At 36.6% G+C, this 19,213-nt stretch overlaps 1 protein-coding gene across 2 annotated transcripts in view; it reads right to left on the bottom strand.

The window, feature by feature from the left end:
- Positions 1–19,213, bottom strand: part of ANK2 (ankyrin 2) — a 680,317-nt gene that overhangs the window by 196,418 nt on the left and 464,686 nt on the right. For both annotated transcript variants that reach the window (XM_079919368.1, XM_079919367.1), the window contains exon 2: positions 6,612–6,713. In XM_079919368.1, the coding sequence (XP_079775494.1) occupies positions 6,612–6,713 (102 nt within the window). The remainder of the gene's footprint in view (positions 1–6,611; positions 6,714–19,213) is intronic.

Genomic DNA, 19,213 nt, shown 5'->3' on the forward strand with positions numbered 1-19,213 from the left:
CCTTTGTAAAGTGTTAATACTCCTTTGTCTTGGTAAAGTATTTCAAAAGTGTTCCCTCCTTCTGCCCTTGCTCCCTTTCAGTCTAAGGGTGACTATTCAAACTTAAGTCAGCTTATGTCCCTTCTCTGCTAATCACTTCTCTTCTCTCGGAATTAAAGCCAAAGTTCTTAAAATAGCCTACATGCTCTCTGGTGCTGCCTTGGGCTCTCCCCGACCTCCTACTTCTCTTCCCCTCCCTCGTTTTACTCCAGCTACACTGGCTTCAAACACGCCAGGCATGCTCCCTCCTTGGGGTTTTCTCCCCGTCAAGCCTTCTTCTAAGATATACTCCCTCCAAACAGTGCAGGGCTTCCTTGTTCAATTCCTTCAGGTCTTCCTCTGACCATCCGACCTCAAGTAACATGCTGCTCCCCTTCCCCTCCCTCTCCTCTCCCCCTACTATATTTTTCTCCCTGTCATTTACTTCCATCTCTCTTTCCAGATATTTTAGTTTTTTCCTTAGAGACTGTCTCTCTCAGGTTGTAGATTATAAGCTGTATGAGGGCAGGGTTCTGCCTCTCTCTTCATGGCACCTAGGACAGTGCCTGCCACATAGTAAACACACAATACATGCTTGAATAAACAGATAAACAAATGGTAAGCCTGAGTTCAGACTGGCCGAAAGACTGCTATGATGATAAAATTTGAGATGACTTAAGGAGGTTTGAGTGGCTGCCTGGGAGTTATGTTTTAAAATCCACATCTTTTAGTCATAGAAAAAGAGCATTCAAGAGAATTCTTAGAATATAAATTGTTCTGTTCAATCTAAATCACATTAGCAGAGTACTTAAGAAGACGAGTTGGGATTTCCCTGGTGGTGCAGCACTTAAGAATCTGCCTGCCAATGCAGGGGACATGGGTTCAATCCCTGGTCTGGGAAGATCTCACATGCCATGGAGCAACTAAGCCCATGCACCACAACTACTGAGCCTGAGCTCTAGAGGCTGTGAGCCACAACTACTGAAGGCCGCATGCCTAGAGCCCAAGCTCCACAACAAGAGAAGCCACTGCAATGAGAAGTTCGCGTACTGCAATGAAGAGTAGCCCCCGCTCACCACAACTAGAGAAAGCTCGCGGGCAGTAACGGAGACCCAAAGCAGCCAAAAATAAATGAATAAATAAAAAATATAAAAAATAAAATAAAAAAAGACAAGTCACAAAAAAATCTGAGTGAAGCTACCCTTGGCAATTTTTAAATGAAAGAAGATCTTCATAATCCTGTGTAGTTACACACAGAAGTGAAACTTTTCAGAGCGATGGACAAGTAGTTGAGGAAGTCTCTACCGGAATTACTTTACATTGGATGACTTATCAACATTGAAACTGAAAATTCTAAGTTCTCAAAATATTCAGCATACATTATTCAAATCCAACTTAGTGCTACTCAGTATAGAGCAAGAACTGGTATTAATGTATTGAAAAAAATCAGAGAATAATGCAGAATCCAGAAACAAGAGCACACATAGCCAGAACTAGACAGAGGCAACACCTTTGGCTTCTTCTAAATGAGGGGTCAAAATAAGCTCATAGATATATAACAAGATTATTTGTACAAATATTTTTACCTCATTTAACTTGTTAGAAAACTATATATAGTTCATTCCATATTCCATTAATTCTATGAATCAATTCTCAGTTATTCATTTTTGTTGTTTCTGGCATTTTTAAATGTCATTTCTGGCATTTTTAAAGAGAGGTCCAGACCAGATGGACCCAAATGGCATTTATAAAAAAGATTTTAGTTCCAAAAAAGATTTTAATTTAAAGAAACCCAGATAAACAGTAACTGTTACCAAATTGCTACTAAAGGTGTTATTTCCTAATTGGTGACACAGGCTATGATAATACCTTTCATGTTCTGTCCTGCCTATAAGACCCAGCACCACTTTTGCTAAAACTTAGGTTGAGAATCAATATAAAAATATTTGCTAATATTTATTGAATACTTGCTCTGTTAACCTTGTTTATAATATTGTAATCTTATGAACAATTACTAAATAAATTTAAAAAATAAGTATATATGAGTTTCAAAAATAGGGAGCAAACACTAGGATTTATTCTCCTTTCTGAATGTACAAGAGATTAAAAGATAAATGAATACATTACCAGCTTAATCCTTTACGGAAAATGAAAGTTAACAAATTTGTAACTATTTGCGAAAAATATGAAAACAAAGTTTTTTTTTAAGAATATTGTCTTGTGTCAAATTTATGAATTTTTCCCACATCATTTAAACAATTAGAAGCCAAATGGTATTTTTCAACTGAATTTCAAAATTCTCATGGTAGTTACGAGACCAATTTTATAAAGAAAAAGATTTTCATCCAAATTTCAGTTTAAGGAATCTTAGCATGCCAATACATGTGGTATTTTTGGAAAGTTGGTACAGCCCAGATTGCCTTTCATTGAGAAATACAACAGGGTACAGAAAATCCTGCTTTCTATGTTACATGACATAATGCTCCCCAGAAACTCAGGCTTACAAGCAAAATAGAGAATACTTTTTCTTTCCTTCTTTCATATGCCATATTATCTTTGAGCTTTCACATATTTAGAAATAGCAGTACTTTGGCTGAAGAGTTGCCTCTTTTGCCCTCCTAGGTGTTTGGAAATTATATTCTGCTCTATATTTTATTTGAGTTTTAGTAGTAATCCTGGTGGTGGTGCTCTTTGACTTAAAAGTTCCTTTAACTACATATTATGTTGATTTGAGGATGAATAAAGTCCTTTTTATATTAGCAATGGTAGATTAAAAATAAGATTCAAACATCTCAGGAAGACGTCCTGTAGTAGAAAAGACTTGTATGTGAGAGACAGATCTGTGTGACCCTGGGGACATCACTTAACCACCTGTGGACTCAGTTTCAGGCAAATGCCTACCTTATAACATTTGTCTCTGCTGATTGATGAAACATCACACATAAAGCCACCAGCACAAAGCCTGATACATAGCAACTAACTAGTTAACATGAGTCACTTCATTTCCCTAATCTCTATTTAATATACATTCTTGAATGGGAATAATAAAGAACCAACACCAGACAACATTCACTTTCTACCTAGTAAATGCAGGTGACTGAAGAGAGTCAATCTCATACTTTGTGTGGAGGTCAATTTTAATTTTTCTGATTCTTGGTAGACATACACAGTAACTGCAATTAGAATAGGTACACCTTAGAAAGTCCTTTCATATTTCATATTTAATTTACACTGCAACTCGGTGGTGTAAGATTGAATGTATTATTACTTTCTTGTTTTAGAGATTAGAAAAATGTCACTTTCTGAATTGAAATGACTTAACAAAAGTGGAGATGGAACTTGAACTGCTGGGCTCTAAGTTCTGTGTGGTTTCATGACATTTTGTTGCCTTCTCACAAAAATACATGTTCTTCCCCTTTATAGTAACATGCTAGTGGACAGTCGGCCACTACACGAAAAATATGTTAGGCAGCTAAAAACTTATCAAAGTAACTCAAGAAGTGAGGTTGGTCAATAAAGTGAATAAGAATTGAGTATTTACTGCTGAGAGTTTGTTTTTCTTTAAAAATAAACTCCAAGATCTTTTATAAGATTAAGATATTTCTTATACTTTAGGGTGAAGTGGACTTGGTTTGACTGAGGTTAACTTTATTTTCCTTGGGTTCGTCTTTTGGTATCACTTACAATGATTTTACCAAATGAACTAATAGTTCTAACAGTTTCATTGCCTATTTTCCAGCATATTGCAAATTTAGAATGTTAATGAACTGATATTAAAATTGGGGGAATGTATTTAATATACTTGAAAAAAGTCTAAAATAACATGTGAAGGGACTTCCCTGGGTGGCCCAGTGGTTAAGACTCCGCACTTCCACTGCAGGGGCACAGGTTTGATCACTGGTCAGGGAACTAAGATCCCGCATGCCATGCGGCCAAATAACTAAGTAACTAAATAAATAAAATTAACATGTTAAAAATTTTAAATATTTCATATTCAATCTCACAGGTAGCTTTGGAAGAATTTCATTTATCTATATCTATATAGGAATTTGGATGTTGTCTTTCTCTTTTAAAGTAACTAATGTATCTAAACTTCAAATTATTTGTTCAAAAGAACACTAAAAACATCAAGAAGAGATTCATAATGAAGTATAAGATGGATAAGAAATAGAGATGTAAAATATGAAGATCTTATATATTGGGATAAAGGAATTTACTCTTATTCCATAGGTCAGGGTCAAGAACTATGTAAGGTCTGGGATTTTATCTCACCTACAAGCTAAAAAGCTTAACTGCTACTATTTCCTGATACTGGTAGAAGACATGAGTCTCCTGGATCAGAGACAATGGACTTTACAGTTCATGGCAAAAGGAGCGGCTGAGTGTCAATATGTTGCTTACACCAGTTCCCTATGCCCCCCTCCCAATCCCATGCGAGTGACATACAGGACCAGTGATGGATGCCTGGGCATGTTGTGGGTTGTTAAAGAAGAACATTAACCTTGGGGAATTCACAGCTTTTAAAATAAGAAAGAACAAGCCTACTTCTTATCTAGAGGAAAAAGTTACCTAATCCCTCAAGGTTGCTCACTGCAATCACTACCCTGAGAAATGCTCCAGATAAAGAGCATACAGGGCCTTTCATTCTTGACACACACAAAAGAATATATAGGGATGCTCAGGGTGACGGCAGACTGATATTCCCTACAGCAAGCACTCAATATTTTTTTTTTAAAATGTTGAACCTTCTTTTAATTTATTTATTTTTATTTTTGGCTGTGTTGGGTCTTCGTTTCTGTGCGAGGGCTTTCTCTGATTGTGGCAAGCGGGGGCCACTCTTCATCGCGGTGCGCCGGCCTCTCACTGTCGCAGCCTCAGCACTGTGTCGCAACCACTGCACCACCAGGGAAGCCCAACACGCAATATTTTTGATGCCACCGGAGTTACTCCTCTAAAGGATAAGAAATACTGCCATCGATGACAGTGCTTCTTAAGTCAGTTACTCTCAAGGGGAGCAAGGAAAATCCTTCACCCTTTGCAAAAGGCTTCAGGTAATTCTTATACAACTATCTTACTAACCTAAGCATTGGAAGCCATAGAAAGTTTGGTAGTGAAAGGAGTGCCATAATCATATTTTTATTTTAGAAAGATGACCCAAGACATAGTATGGAGATTGACCAGAGTGGACAAGATGAAGACAGGACCTAATTAAGGAGGCTGTTATAGCAACCATGGTAAGTGACCATGTTGTGAGTTAGTGCAAATTTGTGGATGTGGAAGATGAACTGAAAAAGGAGTGCTAGACTGGTGTAGGGGAGAAGACAAGGGTGGAGAGCTGTTGGAACTAACATTGGTGAGAAAACCAGCAGGTAGGAATTTGAGAGGAGAGTAAGTTTGAGTATGAAAAGATATCAGGTTGCTTTTGAAAAGCTGTACTTGAAAGGTATACTAATTTCAGGTGACTATAGATGGAACGTAACTGGGCTCAATATAGATCAGAATATATATCAATATATATCATAGGCATTCTATAGATGATTTAGAATCCGCCAATAAAATTCATCTCCTATTAACTTAAAATTAGTCAGGATTATTCACTTCCCAGTCAGCTCTGTCTCACACACACACACAAACACACACACACACACATACACACACACACACACACACCCCACACACACACACCGATGTGCAACATTTAGCACACTGTATTGAATACTGTAGTCCACTAGACACTTTAATTCATGGCATTAAAATCTTAGTTAAAAATAGCACAAAAATCTCAACATCACTGGGACCAAATAATATCCAAATGTATAATATTGTCTAAAGTCCTTAGCGAATGGATGTGATAAATAAATAATCCAAATACCTCATTTAAGCCAACAGTTGCAACCTCTTCTCATTCAAATTTATATTTTAAAACTAACTGGGTCAATTTTAATTTTTCTGATTCTTGGTAGACATACACAGTAACTGCAATTAGAATAGGTACACCTTAGAAAGTCCTTTCATATTTCATATTTAATTTACATTGCAACTCGGTGGTGTAAGATTGAATGTATTATTACTTTCTTGTCCTAGTCAGTGTAATAGAGCATAAAAAATAAATAAAGGCATAAAGTTGAAAAAATAAAAATAAAAAACTAATTAGGGGGAAAGGGAGGGATAATTTTGATTTTATCCTCTTATTTCTCTATCCCAAATTGTAACAATCAGTTACCCCTAAGTAAAAGGCATACAGCAAACAAGAAAAGAAGCCACAGTCTGGATAACTAGTTGATGATAAATGAGAAGTAAAACATCGTTCTTGGTCAACATTCCAGCTCAGGGCAGCCCAGATCATTTCATAGGCAAAACTGAGGTTCAATTATTTTTGATCTATCTAATTTGCCAGCCTTATTAACTCTAGATACAACCATATGAGGCTTCAAAAGTTGGTAAGGAAGAAAAATGGGACTTTCATAATTCTAAATTGCTGCTATCTGAGTAAATTCAACAAGCACATGAAAAAAGCTGGGCTCTTGGAATGTATCTGCAGGTAATAAGAGTGTTTTCAATGTATAATACAGAACCAGCGGCCGTGCTCTTACCTGGTTGCAGGTATTGATGTCTATGCCCCCCTTGAGATATTCCACTACTTTGTCTAAGTTGCCTGCTCTGGCAGCACGGAGGAAGCTTGCGTTGCTGTCAGACTGTGAGAAAAAGAAAAGACCTTTAGTGAAGTATTGATAAAATGAAAACATATCAAAGACAGAAACACAAGAATGTTTGCACCATGCATCAGAAAAGCTTCAGTTGCACTGTGTCCATCGACAGATGAAAAGATAAAGAAGATGTGGCACATATATACAATGGAATATTACTCAGACATAAAAAGGAACGAAATTGAGTTATTTGGAGTGAGGTGGATGGACCTAGAGTCTGTCATACAGACTGAAGTAAGTCAGAAAGAGAAAAACAAATACCATATACTAACACATATATATGAAATCTACAAAAATTTTAAAAAGGTTCTGATGAACCTAGGGGCAGGACAGGAATAAAGACGCAGATGTAGAGAATGGACTTGAGGACATGGGGAGGGGGAAGGGGAAGCTGGGATGAAGTGAGAGAGTGGCATGGACATATATACACTACCAAATGTAAAATAGATAGCTAGTGGGAAGCAGCCACATAGCACAGGGAGATCAGCTCGGTGCTTTGTGACCATCTAGAGGGGTGGGATAGGGAGAGTGGGAGGGAGACGCAAGAGGGAGGGGATATGGGGATATATGTATACGTATAGCTGATTCACTTTGTTATAAAGTAGAAACTAATACACCATTGTAAAGAAATTCTACTCCATTAAAGATGTTAAAAAAAAAAACAAAGAAAAGCTTCAGTTGCAAAATATTTCAATCCTGAGTTTAAAACACTGAATAATAATTCACAGTACAAGTCAGCAACTTCACAGTACTTCTAGAGAGTTGTTTAAAGACATTAAAGTCAATACACTCTGCTATATTAAAGAGTATAAAAGAACAATAAAAATAATTATTACCGATTTACTCCAAATCTTCAGCCACATTTGAAGATGAATTTACACTACCCCCAAATCCACTGTTATCCATGCATTTTAGCTTCAGGAAGCTAGTGACTCTATACTGAGCCTAACGTCGAGCTAAAAAACCAATGAAATAAGGTACTGGGTTTCTTCTTTCTCTTCCTTTACTGTTTGGTTTTCAGATGCATCTGCGGGAGAGCACTGAGTATGGGTCACCTGACAGTCTGTCCTCATTGTAAGGGAATAACAGAAAGCTCCCAGGATGCTTCGAGGAAAGCAGATAGCACTAGTTGGCAAGTGTGGACTGGGCCGATGCAAATTTTGTGATCCCAGTGATTTTGGAAAAACAAGATTAAATTTAAACCAGCTGACATAATACCAGGCTCAAATCTCTTGGTAAAGATGATCACTCTGGGTACAAATTGCTTTTTAAGTCCTCATCTTGCGCCCATTCCTCTCAAAATCTGATTCTGGGAGAACAGCTGAATTTCTCCCACAAAAAGTCTCGGGCAGGCTTCTCAAGAGATGTAGCCACAATTGCCCTGCCTGACAAAGTCTGATTTTCAAACCTTAACACAAGGATGATGATAAGCCTTCATTAGGTTCCAAGACACTGGCATCATTTTGTAGTTCTTTGGGTGGTACAACATCTGACTACAGAGAAAATGGTAACACGAAAAGGGACCTACTAGGAATTAAGATTCAGGTGGGGCAGCTCTTAATCCATCGTTCTCCTCGGTAGGCTGCCCTGCCCTCTCTCGAAGAATGGACTTGGCCAGGGCCCTTGGCACACTCTGTCAGGCCTATTTATTGTGACTGATGATGACGTACAGAGATAGAAATGTAAGCGTTTTCTCTGGGAGTCTCAAATACAGAATTATTTGCATACCATTAAAATGATTTACACAGGGGAAGACTGAAAACCCTAGGACGAAATTACCTCATATTTAACCCAAAACCACAATGGCGTATAAATTTACAAATAATATAGGTAATTTATGAGGATTTGAGAGGTATGACTGAAATCTACACATCTGGAATTCACGCTCAGAGTCCTGGTATGACTAACATCGCACTGTTTCTCCTCCCGCCTGCCCTGCTACGATGCCTCACGCTCCATCCTTCCTGAAAGCTGTGCCCATGGCAGGGTGCCCCAAGTATATCTGCAATGCTGCAGGGACTGAATTATGACTCATTTTTAAATGCCTATTCTATGAATGTATTTTGCGGCTTGCAGCAAATTCTAAATTCCAGGAAGATTTTCCGCCTTCAGGTTTCTTGCCACAGTACTTAAAAGCGAAACATCATACTCTGCATCATGTTCTGTCAGTATCCCACAAGAAACATCATTGACTAAAAAACAACAAAATTAAGTAATATTAGGTCACAGAAAGTATGACAAGGTTATTTCCCATAGATTTTTAAAATAAATCCACATGCTCTGTACTATATTAAAGAGGATGCCTAGAAAATACTTCCATCTTATACATGAGGCTTCATAATTATAGGTAACATTTATGAGTATTTACTGTGGGTCAAGCACAGAGCTAAGAAGTCATATGCATTTTATCATTATTACAATAATACTAGGAGAAAGGAACTATTATTACGCTCATTTAATAGGTGAGGAAAGAGGCTTGGCAAGTTTCCAAGGTCACATAATCTTTCAGTGAAGATTCAAGACTTAACCCATGTTTATCAGCCTCAAAGCTAGTCTTATCTGCTGTTCTACCGCATCCCTGCAAAGTATCAAAGCAGATGTTAGTACAAATACCTAACCTATGAGCTATAAGTTTGTTTCATTTGTGATAACCTCAGTATGCCCTTGGTCTACATATTCGCTCTGAAAATCATGGCACTTGCTAAACAGAGTGTCTTAGCTGGAGAGGGAATTCTTGGCAGACAGCCCTAGCCCCAAATTTATCAGCCATCTATGCACCTAGGAAAATGAAGAGCTGCCTTGAGACAAACTAATTAGAAACATACTCACTTGGGAATAAAGAAAGAGACGGTAAAGTACACACTGCATTTAAAAGCCAGTTGATTGTCTCGCTCTACATGTCTAACACGACTAAACTCATGAACTAAGATCAGGGTGCTCTATCATTCTTGTAAAAAAAAAAAAAAAAAAAAAAAAAAAGAATGCCATGAACAAGTAGAGCCAGAAGGGAGCACCTGACCCTTTAGGGATGAAGAAACACCTGGAGACACCCTGTGGAAGCTTACAGAGGCAATTGTTGGTCTGAAGGGGGCTTCTGGCATCACGGAGGGGACTCTATTAGACCCTCTTAGAACCTTCTCTAGGGACTGGGCATGACATTGAGGATCGCTTTTGCTGTTACGTAACAACAAGTTTTAATAACTATTTTTCTCTTTTCTGAATCAAACTCCTAAAAAGTAGAGGCAAGTCAAAGACTTACAGCCAGTCCCTGGAATTTTAGCAAAAAATGCTCCCAGTGCTTTGGAGGGGCTAGAGACAGTGGAAATGTAACATCTGAGCCATCCTGCCAGGGACCTCTTCAACAGTTGAGTCACAGTAGATTTTGCTATAAGTTGGATTCTTCTAGAACCCCATTAAGGGATTGAGTTTTCCCAAAGTGAGAAAATGTATTAGAAATGCATTTTGCAAATGCAAATAAGTGTGTTATTATAAAACGGTTCCAGAGCATGAGTTTCAAGAACAAAATTCAAATGAGACTTCAAAATTTATATGTAGATATTGACATCTTTGAAGGTTTAAAGTATAGACCAGCATGGAAGTATATATTTTTCTCCTACTTCCACATAAACACATGCAAACCCTATGCTACAAAGAGGTCAATCTGTGATTAAAGCTCTTGACACAAGAGCTTAGGATAAACAGCAGTCAGTCTGGTTACCTTCAATCAACACAGAGATAAAAGAGGATTCAGGGACTCATGGTGAGAGATGCAGCAATTTTTACCATGCTATGTTTCCCTCTGAGTATGACAAAAGTAAGAATTTAAAAATTAAAATTAGGTATTAGTAGGGGAGAAGCATGCTTTCAAAATAGACTGTTGTCTCTTGCCTCAACCAGGAGATTTCACACATAAAAAGTACAAGAAAGAGAAAATGAGGCAATAGCAATTCCTTTGGGGTAAAAGTCTCAGACAAATAGACTAACCTCTTTCTGCTTTGCTGCTTTAGGTCCCTAGAACTCTCAGTCCTAAAACCAATTGTACTTATGCCTATAAAGTGTGACTCTGGACGAGGCATTCAAATGCTGAGCTCCACTTACTTTAATCTGCAACAGATGGATGTCATTAAAACTTGTCCCCTTTTCAACCTGAGTGTGGCATCTCAAGCCGAGAAAGAAAAATTTCCTCTTCAGTTCTTCTTGACACAGTTCTGTACATTTTTGATCACAATGTTAGAAAAACAATACTTTCTTAGCATCCAGCAGGGTGGACATGAAATGCAAGGAGGAATGTGCATTCACAGAGCCACATTATGTCCTAAACGAGTGCTTCCCCGAAGGGTCCAGGGGTACACTCACAGAGATTCATGAGTTTGCTCCAAGATTTTGTAAAACTTCTATGCTTACAGTTCAGTAACAACCTAAGAAGGAGAATATAAGCATGTCCCAGGTCATCTAGATGGCTACCCTTTAACTGAGTACAACCATATAATTTTGATATATGCCTTTGTGTTTATAATTCAGTGCATAACAGTTGAAATAGGGATGGAATATAGACAGATGCATAGGATGCAAAATATTTTGCCATGGGACAGAGACTGATCAGAGAATCTGGCCATCATACAAGGTAGGATGTACCAAAAGAACCTGAGCACAGCACTCAGTAGCACATTAAAGCTTCAAATAACAACAGGCTCAGGTGCTATCTTTGTAGAGTCCAACTTACCTGGACTATTACCAGTGACTGTAACAGAAAATCCAGAGTAAAATGTTTTTCAGTTCCCAATTGCAGCTTTTACTGGATTAGGTGCACATCTTTACCACAATACTAATTTCATCTCCAAGTAAATGAAGAGAGCTTTAAATGATTATCAAATGGCATGCCATTAAAATTGGCATTGGCAAAGTTCTCTAATCACTTTAACTATTCTGAAGTAGGAAACAAAACCTCAAATGCATTAATAATGGTTGTACAACATGCTTATAGAAACGTACACTCTATATTATTTTCACTGAAGTCAAATTCAGAAATGTATTATAGAAATCTGAGGTTAAATCTTTTTACTGTTAAATCCAACATCTGTGATTTAGTTTTAGACAATCCTATCCATTCTATTACATTGGTGTTATTTATTTAAATAATACTAGTTTTGTAGTTCTGTTCATGCTTAATTTGTACAACTTTCTTTTTAACAATGGTCTAAGAGTTTAAGGAATTTTATGTAGTTTTATTTTTACACTTAAATTAACTCTATAGGGAATTCCCTGGCGGTCCAGTGGTTAGGACTCCATGCTCTCACTGCCAAGGGCCCAGGTTCAATCCCTGCTCGGGGGAAATTAAAATCCCACAAGCCTCACAGCATGGCCAAAAAAAAGAGTCTTTTTTAATTAAAAGAAAAATAAATTAACACTACAATAAAAATAACAGCACTGGAGGTCACAAACTTTTTTTATACTTCAAAAGAGAGGAATACATTATTCAAGTTTGAGAAGCAGGCATCCTCTAGTGTGAGTCAGCCACCAGCCTCAACTACCCTAGGGAGTGACATGGGGCACCTCCCCTCACAGCCTCTGGCTTATCCCGTACCCTCCACAAATATTTGCTGACTGATTAACCACAGGAAAGCACATGCTCCTTGTGGAATTTAGGGAATTTGCTTATTTTCTTAGGATGCAGTCATTCCTTTGTAAAAACAGGGTCATTTACCTGCCTACTCCAAGATCCACATTTTTACAGTAATACAAAATAAATAAAATATATTAAAATCACTTGAGGGGGAAACCTTTAATATATACATAATGAAATAAGGGACATTTCTACAATTCCTTAGGTCTTTTCCTAGGAATGCTGGATAAGTTAAAACCATGTCCAGCAAATCACGAGTTGTATGATCTTGAGTCTTTGTGGGTCTTAATTTCCTTATCAAAAAATAAATGTATTTTATAGAGTTGCTGGGAGAATGAAATAAGATTTGAAGATGCTTAGCTCAATGACAGGCACAGAGGACACTGACCGAGATTTTTAATAATTGTAGTTTTTCTTGTAAATGATAAAGGCGAAACAACAATGACAAATCAAAGGATAGATGCATACACATTATCTTCTTTAAATAAAAAGGTTGTTGCCAGAAGACCAGAGTGTTTAAAAATATTTTGCTGTGTGCAGGTACAAAAGGACAAAAAAGAAAGCAGAACTGGGTGTGGTCTGTCTCCAAAGATGAAGATTTTACAAAACACCCTCTTTGTGATATATGAATGCTTTCACTTAAATAATCATACTTTTGTATAGGGACTGCTGGATTGTTTAAATGTTTTAGCTCTTTTAGTAGCTCAAATTGTTATCACTATCTTGTCATAAACCAAAAATTGGGGGACAACTGAGAACCGCACACTAGATGTACTGAAATATTTCAGAAAGAAGTCCACAAGTTGCCTTCCTGCAGTTAGAACATATAAATGACCAGTAAAACACTTTATACCACGAAATCCTACTTAATTTCAATTCAGCCGGACACTAATAACAAAAATTGCTATAAACCATATGTTTGTACACTGTAGCTCAACCATGCTGATTAAGCTCCATTTTTAGCATCATTTCAATAGGTCTTTACACTGCTATTAAATGGGAAATGCAGAAGGAGCTATGATCTTCAGAAAGAAATAATGCAATTTCTCTAAAGATTGTTCCTACTTCAATGACCTATGTTTTAAGAAAATTGGTTCAGGCATAGGTGTTTCTATTTCACTTTTAAAATGTTACTTAACAGACTTCCCTGGTGGTCCAGTGTTTAAGACTCTGTCCTTCCAGTGCAGGGGGTGCGGGTTCGATCCCTGGTCAGGGAACTAAGATCCCACATGCTGCATGGTGAGGTCAAAAAAATGATAATAATAATGAAATAAATGTATTTTTAAAAATAAATCAAATAAAATAAAATGTTACTTAAGATAATTAATGATTAACACATAAAATATCAAAACAATAACTAAATTCTGCCTGCATATTTTAAGCAAATATCTTTTTGATATGTGAGATCATTTGAAATTACACTTTTATATAAAGACAAAGTTTGTTTTCCCTTAACTTAGTATTACACTTTGACACTGATTATTCACTAGTATGTTAAAATTATTTCATTATCAGTTGTTGGAAGCCATCCTGGAGTCCCGGCGCCGTGACAAAGTCATGATGCAATCAAAGGCAGGACTGCGAAGCAGCACTGTGCCAGGACGGTGGACTACATCTCTACTGATTTGTTTGGCTGTGTTAAGCTTATATATGGAAACAGCACAAGGGGGATTTGCGCCCAGGGTTAGGAAAATGAGAAAAACTACTACCCCCCCCCCACTATTATTATCACAAAATTGAAAGTACCTATTTCGGCCCCAGGAAACTGGGAACGCAATACACAATCTGGAAATATAGGGATGTTCCTATGGAAAACACCCCCAACTGAACAACAGTGGCCCCTACGAAGGGGTTGTTGATGATTTTGCTTTCATATGGGTCCACTATAAAGAAAGGTTAATACTCTGGCAACAATTGGCGGATGATAAACAGGAGCGTAGGAGGTATTGTGAGTGCTACTAGTGCAGTCAGGTACACAGGAACTGTAGGATATATTGTAAATATTTTCAAGGCACTATTCAAAAAACTTGCCCATGCAGAAAGAACACGAAGCTTGCACTTGTGTAATAAAGACTTACATAATAGCCTGGCTTAACTACTAGAAAATAACCTGCAACTAATGAGAACTTGGGGAAGTATCTTGTTAGTACATCTAGAAACTGAGGACATTTTCAGAAAACTGATAAAAATATTTTGAGGTTAGAACATGTTGAGATTTTGTACATGATGATGAAACCTGCCTACATATAAATACCTGCTCTGAAAAATAAATGTGTGCTCGATGTGCTGACATCTACAAAGGGTGTCAGGTCTTATTTCCTTCGCCGACGCCGTCCATCCCTCAGGTTTCCCTGGACTCGTTGGAGCTGGACTCCAACAATCAGCGTCTTCCCTGAGATTATCATCCATGAAAAGAAAAACTGCCTATAGCATACCAATTCCATCCCTTTCAAAGCATTAAGAATATTTTGCAATACTATGTAGAGATTCATGAATCCCTTGTACAATTCTTACACTTCAAAAAAGAGTCAATCTAGAATATTACATAGCAGTGGGAACAGAAGTGAATGAACCATATCCACATGGAACATCGACAGATCTCACACAAAAAAAAGGCTAAGCAAAATTAGTCAGACCCAAAAAGGACATCTTTATGATTCCATTTATTAAAGTTCAAAAACTGACAAAACTAATCTATACTGTTAGAAGTCAGAATAGTAGTTTCTGGAAAGAGGCAGAAAGGGCCTTCTGGTTGCTGGTAATATCATAGTTCTACCTGCTCATTCTGGGTGTTGTTAAATGCGTATGTAAATTTTGTGAGAAATATCAAGATAAACAATATAATTTATGCATTTTTCTGTATGTTTGTTACAATTAAATGAAACATTTACTTTAAAAAGATGGCAACACTGAAAAATAAGTTGTTCCTAACTTACACAATAGTGACAAAAATCACTGAAGAGTAAATAGATGAAAAAATTAGTATTCAAAAGCAGCATCTTTTTCTTACTATGGAGGCAATTTTTCTAAGGCAGACTATTCATATTACGCAAGGTTTTTAATGAAAATTTGATTTGCATATATTTAAGGTGCTACACAGTCTAAGAGAAAATGCAGGCTACTAAATGCCCACGGCTTTGTGCTTGAACTCCGAAGAAGGTTGTTGCTAACTCAAATTCTACAGCATCTTTTTATTCTACTGTACAAATAGTACTCCTCTGGTCTTCAAAAATATTTACTACAAATCCAAGAAGACCAGGTCTGGTTCAGAGATCTCAGTTGTTACGTCTTCTGGGATAAATATAAGTAAGTTCTAAGACACAATTTTATACCTTAAAAAAATTTCTGTACACTCACTTTGTGTCACTCACTTTTCTGAAAACTGAATCAAAATAATAATGTGATGATATCTTTCTCAATAAATTAGAAATACTGCAAGAACACAAAACTAGTAGGAACAAAAACCCTAAATCAGAAAAAAAAGTTGTGATATATATTTGATAACTATTTTATACTTCAGATTCCCTGTGATTTTGAAATTTTTACATGCTTATATATTTTTATAGATATTCATTTTAAAATAATTATCGAACAGAAGAAATAGGAATTCCTGAGTTAGTATGTTATGAGATAGTAAAAGTCTAACTTGCAAAGTAACTGTTCTGCTGACATGAGTTTGGTTCCATAAGATGTTTCTACAACTAGGCTCAATTCGAAGATATCAATACAATGAGACATTAAAACTTTCACTAAAATGAGAACTTTTACAGAGATAGGTAGAAACTTTCTTAAGTTTCTTAACTTGCTTACATCTCAGTTTCCTACTGAACATCGTAAGTTGAAAATTTAAGCAACTTCTCCTAAGGCAGGGAAATCAACAAGTTTTGATTACTTGTATTCTAGACATATGTTCTGCCTACGACTCCAAAACACCTACAGAACTCAGAAGTTCTGTCACAAAATAAAACACATCAATTTTTTTCTGAATTTAAATGGGAAAATGGTAAATTTGTAGATGGAGATATCTGTGGCTCCTCCACAACATTTACAAATCTAAGAAAATCAGAATAGTGAGGGAAACATTTTGCTGTCACTGTAGTCAGACACCAGATTAAATAATTGGAGGTTCATCTTAAAAATTTAAATTGAAGAACACTGCAACTGAATGCTTCAGATTGCCTCAAAGGATAAGATACTCTTTGAGAGGCTTCAGTTACATCAACAGATTTTTCTTTTTAACATCTTTATTGGAGTATAATTGCTTTACAATGGTGTGTTAGTTTCTGCTGTATAACAAAGTGAATCAGCTATACATATACATATATCCCCATATCCCCTCCCTCTTGTGTCTCCCTCCCACCCTCCCTATCCCACCCCTCTAGGTGGTCACAAAGCACTGAGCTGATCTCCCTGTGCTATGCGGCTGCTTCCCACTAGCTATCTATTTTACATTTGGTAGTGTATATATGTCAATGCCACTCTCTCACTTCATCTCAGCTTACCCTTCCCCCTCCCGTGTCCTCAAGTCCATTCTCTACGACATGAACAGATTTAAGACATTATTGCTTTGGTTAGGTAAGCACCTTAATGATTGCTTTAGCTATTAAACTATTTATCAGGAGTTAATATTTCTTCCTAAAGAGCTTATCATGCTTTGAGAAAATGGCATATGATTAGGAGATTGTGACACCCCACTTTCATCACTGGTTCCTCTTGAGGTAGAAGTATCTTGTCACACCATGGTTTAATGTCATATACAACCACTAACACTATTGGGTGAACTGATACATTTGAAAAGTTCTGCTTTACCTTTTTTTTTTTTGACTTTTTAAAAAAGTTTTTTACTGGGGTATAGTTGATTTACAATGTTGTGTTACTTTCTGCTGTACAGCAAAGTGAATCATATACATATACATGTATCCACTCTTTTAGATTCTTTTCCCATATAGGTCATTACAGAGTACTGCTTTACTTTTTATGTTCAAAATGTTGACAATGCAAAGACAAGCAAAATATTCCACAAATCTTATACTGAATATTATACTTTCTCTATAATATTCCCTAATATTTTCAATAGCTAAAGTAACATGTATATCTGCATTTAACATGCCAACAATAAAAATAATGAAAATCTAGAGCTCCACAACAGAAATTTAATAACACATATCACATCTATATAGGACTGAATTCTAAACGGTTCTCTATTATTGCTTTGGGATCTCCAACTGGTTTTGTGTGTAAAATAATGAAGCATTATTTTTAAAACAATCTGTATCCGAGGTCTAATATCTTTCCTAATTTTCAATGAGCTGGACATCTCTGTAAAAATGTTCTGCCAGCATCTTAAACTCAAATGAACATGGGCCAAAACATGGAAGAGCTTATCAAGCTTTTATGCTATGTACACAAATCTCCAAAGGAATTTCCCTTTGGCCCACAGCTGGCCATAAAAAGAGTAGGTTTTATAAATGAATAATAACCTACTATAATAATACTTGGGTCAGGAGAAAAAAGAGAGACCTTTTGATATAATTTGGCAACAATAGTTTATTTAATGCTTTCTTTAAGAAATCTTCTCTACAGGAAACTCTTCATTCCCTGACTAATCAGTGTGTTAAAATACTACAGGGCATTTGGAAGGAAAGATATATTAGAGTTTATCCCACTGCTATACTTAAGTATCAGGATAAATGGAACTGAATTAGGTTTTAGTCTCCTTTGAAGGCCTTTAGAACTGTCAGGATATGAAAAAACCAAACCCAACCAAGTGAAAATATCTTTCATCAATTCTTTATTATGTCAGGCATCCGACAGTGTTAATTTACTATTGCCCCCTTGAGGTAGGCACCGAATTTCTATCCCCATTGGTCTGATTATTCATCTTCAGACCATCTGCTCTGAAGCAGACATCACTCAAACAGAAGCAGCTTCGTGACACAGCACAGATGAGGTGCTGACCGCAGCCCCACATACTGCACACACTAAAACGTAGACTGTTTCTCTTGCATCGAATTATTCAAGATGCAACAACAAGAAAATACACTCTTGCAGTGAAAGCTTCACAATGGCTTACCTCATTATATGACCACTATTTTAAAAGAACTTGCATATATTTTTGTATCCTTACACCGTTGATTTTAGTGTAGCCCTGTTAACATGCACATGGAAACAGAGAAGGGCTTTCTGTTTACCACAGTTCAGTGTACATCTGTAGTTGTCAGTCAGATGGATTTTCTAGGGGGTATCACTTAATTACAGCTCAGCAAACACACACAGTAACAACCTGACTGTCTTGTTTAAATGTAAGTCTGAACTCATACTGTTTTCAAAAAAGACTAATTTAGAGAAAAATGCATCAAAACTGAGCTGTTAACTCAATTTTTTTATTTTACTTTTTTGAGTGCATAAGTTCTGCAATATTAATGTCTACTCCAGAATAAATAAGAATTTGAATTCATCACTTTCTCAAAAAAAAGTGATTCAAGATCACTTTTTGTTCCAAGACAATATTTTAATTTTATAGGAATAATAGACCCAAGAACTCTATTTGTGCCACCCTTGGAGTTTCTATGTTTTTGGAAATCTTTCTAATTACTGGGTGTCAGAAATTTCAGCATGATAATCATGTTGTTTATTAGAAATAATCTGTGTCCCTTTGGTTAAACTGCTATTAAGTTCATTGTCATCTGTAAAATGCAAAAGTCCTTCTTTCTAATGTGCATATAATTTTTGAGAAGTTGTTTATTCAACCCATTCTCCTAAGTAAGTCGGTCCCAAAGGAGCATGCACAGTTTTCAGACTCTTTTGCACATTTCTGATGATCTACATGGAAAGCAAAATTGTAATTCTCAAAAAATCTGCATCA

This window comes from Stenella coeruleoalba (genome assembly GCF_951394435.1).
Source record: "Stenella coeruleoalba genome assembly, chromosome: 4".
Classification (NCBI taxonomy): domain Eukaryota; kingdom Metazoa; phylum Chordata; class Mammalia; order Artiodactyla; family Delphinidae; genus Stenella; species Stenella coeruleoalba.